This window comes from Apaloderma vittatum, unplaced genomic scaffold, assembly GCF_000703405.1.
Source record: "Apaloderma vittatum isolate BGI_N311 unplaced genomic scaffold, ASM70340v1 scaffold8079, whole genome shotgun sequence".
NCBI lineage: Eukaryota > Metazoa > Chordata > Aves > Trogoniformes > Trogonidae > Apaloderma > Apaloderma vittatum.
Window position 1 is genome coordinate 114,153 of NW_009733499.1, and position 2,644 is coordinate 116,796.

At 47.7% G+C, this 2,644-nt stretch overlaps 1 protein-coding gene across 1 annotated transcript; it reads right to left on the reverse strand.

Moving 5' to 3' along the window:
* Window positions 1–331: 331 nt before the first annotated feature.
* GPHB5 (glycoprotein hormone beta 5) lies at window positions 332–2,644 on the reverse strand. The gene is made up of 2 exons (XM_009875925.1): window positions 2,441–2,644; window positions 332–520 (listed from the first exon to the last, which is right to left on the reverse strand). Exons 1-2 carry the CDS (start codon window positions 2,642–2,644, stop codon window positions 332–334), a joined length of 393 nt encoding a protein of 130 aa, XP_009874227.1.

The window sequence follows — 2,644 nt, forward strand, 5'->3', positions numbered from 1 at the left end:
TTGTGCATGAAGAAAGGTCACATAGTGTGAAAAGCCTGTAAGAAAGGGAAACTGCATCTTTTTTCTTATTTTTCTTTTCTTTTCCTTTTTTTTCTTTTTTTTTTTTTACCGCTGGATTTGCTATTGCGAGGTTGTGTGCTACATTTCTACAGCAACAATGTTTTGAACAGCATGAGGAGAGGAGATTTAAGCTTCCTCTGCCCAGAAAAGTCAATGGTTAGGAGCATTAGAGGGCGAGACCAAATTCTGGACTGACTTACACCCTTTGTGTGAAAGGTATGAAGCCAGGGGAGAATTTAGCCCCTCCTCTCCTGACCTGGGAAAGGAGAACTCAGGCAGTCTCACACTCAGTGGTGGCAGTAGAGCAGATGTCACAGTCACAGCGGATGGCCACCGGGTACGTGTAGAAGGGATCCACGTCAGGAGCGCACTTGGGCAACTTCACTGTTATCATCTTGGTCTCGTTGTAGGTGCAAACACGATGGTAAGACTCGATGTAAGGCGGCTCCAGCACTGGTCTCTGTGAAGGAGAAATGCTGGCCTCAGGCAAGACACAAAAGGAACATCTGGAGACCCAGCTTCCACAATGAGATTTAGCATAAATGGGGGAGACACCGGATCAAGTGAAAGGGGCAATGGAAATAATTTTCAGGTTGCATCCTTCAACACTTGCCTCTTGGAGCCTTGTCACTGAGGGGAGTGGGTGTATGTGCGTGTTTCTGTTCGTTTAAAGCATAAAGCCCCAATTAAAACTGCCTGAAGGAAGACAAAAGCCTATGCAAAAAGCTGGTTTTCAGCAGAATACTAGTGTTTCAAACAAATGCGGATGTTTGCCAAAAGCAGCTGCTTTCTTTCAAAAGATTGATTCTCCATCAAAAAAAAAAAACCCACATGTGTTCTGCTGGAAACCCTTCCATGTGCAGGAACTGCCCAAGAGCAGAAGTGCATCCAGGTCCCAAATGGTTGTGCTTTTTCTCAGCCAGACCGGTCTTTTCAGTTAGGCTGTACATCCCACTAAGCCCAAAGGATGTACATCATGGGGGATGCACTCGGCATGTCAGTCAGCGTAGAAGCCTGCAGTTCCTCATGAGAAAAACAGCTTGGCCAGGGAACTCAGCCATCAGGAGATGGAAGGAGCTTGAAGACCCTGAAAGCCACACTCCCACATGGTGTCGCAGTGGCATTGCTTTTGCTGAAAAACAACTTTCTTCTCAACAGGGACACCCATTTCCCAAAGCCTCCAAGAAGGGACAGCACAAACAGGAATGGGAATCCACCATCATCCTCTCTCTTGCACAGGTGGGAAACAGCATAAGGTAACAAAACCAGGAGACATTTTAATTTCTTTCTTTCTGTCTTTCTTCCTTTCCCTCTATGCTATGTAAAGAGCCTGCCCTGGGAACTGAGAATGATGGTGTAGAAAGGAACAGATGTAATGTTTCGTCAAGAAGATACCCAGACTCCCGTCCCCCCATCCAAGTACATTGTGGTGCTCTCTGGAAGCTGTTGAGCCTACAACCAGGTGCATTCAGCTTAACAACATCCCAGTGGTACTGCAGTACGGTAAGAGAGTCTGCAGGGTCTGTGCTGCCAGAGGAGCTTCGGAGTAGGGGGAAACCACATGACAAGAAGTCCCTCGAAGGAACTTTATCCCATCAGGGAAATCTGGTCACCAGTGGCCTTTCCCCTCATCCCACCAAGCACTGAAAGAAGGCAGTCAGAGTTGAAATACAGACTCTGGCTCCTCCTCTGGTCCCTGGTACAGAGCCCTTGTCTTCATGTGGACAAAATCCATCTGGAGTCACTTGAGGCTTCCCTGAATAAATTAAACTGGGACTGGCCGCTTGAGCCTTCCAGCGGTAGAAAGGCAAAGATCATCAGAAACTTCTTCTCTGAAGTGTGTGTAGATGTACTTCTGCTTTTTCTTTCTAGCCCTGTATGCCCCCAAAACATAACTACTTCATATTTATACAGGGCTGTGACTTAAAATGGGACCGGATTAGAAACAGACACTATCTTTGGGATTTGCTTTTTGGAATAAAATGTATTACCCATCAGTTGGGAGCTCCATCTTAATCTCTAAGGAATTTTTTCTAGTAAAGTAATAAAGGCCTCCTTTCCTTAAGTGTTCAAGATGTAAGAGGCTTTTAAATTGCATAATAGGAGTATTACATAACTGCTTCATTAATATCATCACATGATGTGCATCCCCCTTGGAGGCGGTGGAAGGATGGAGAGAGGGAACAACTGACAGCAAATGCTGCTGACGCTGGTAGCAAAGGGATCCTGGAGCAGGAGACAGCCCTTGCCTGTTTCATAGAGAGCTGCAAGCTATTAAATGTTAAGTGGGTTTCTTTTGAGGGCTTTTCTTGTGAGGCAGAAGCACCACTCAGGGATGTTGGTGACAGCCAGCCACCCTCAGCCCTGGGTGTAACATCACCTCCCAGGTCTCGCAGCGTCCCCAGCACGCGTCCGTTGTCACCCGCAGCCCCCTGCAGCCAGGCTTCTTGGCCAGGAAGGTGAATTCTCGCACAGCGCAGCCGACGAAGGTCCGCAGGTCAATGGCGGAGGTCTTGGGTGTGCTGCTGCCGCCAGCTGGCATCACGAGAAGCAGAGCGCCCAGGATCACACGGTGGAGCTTCAT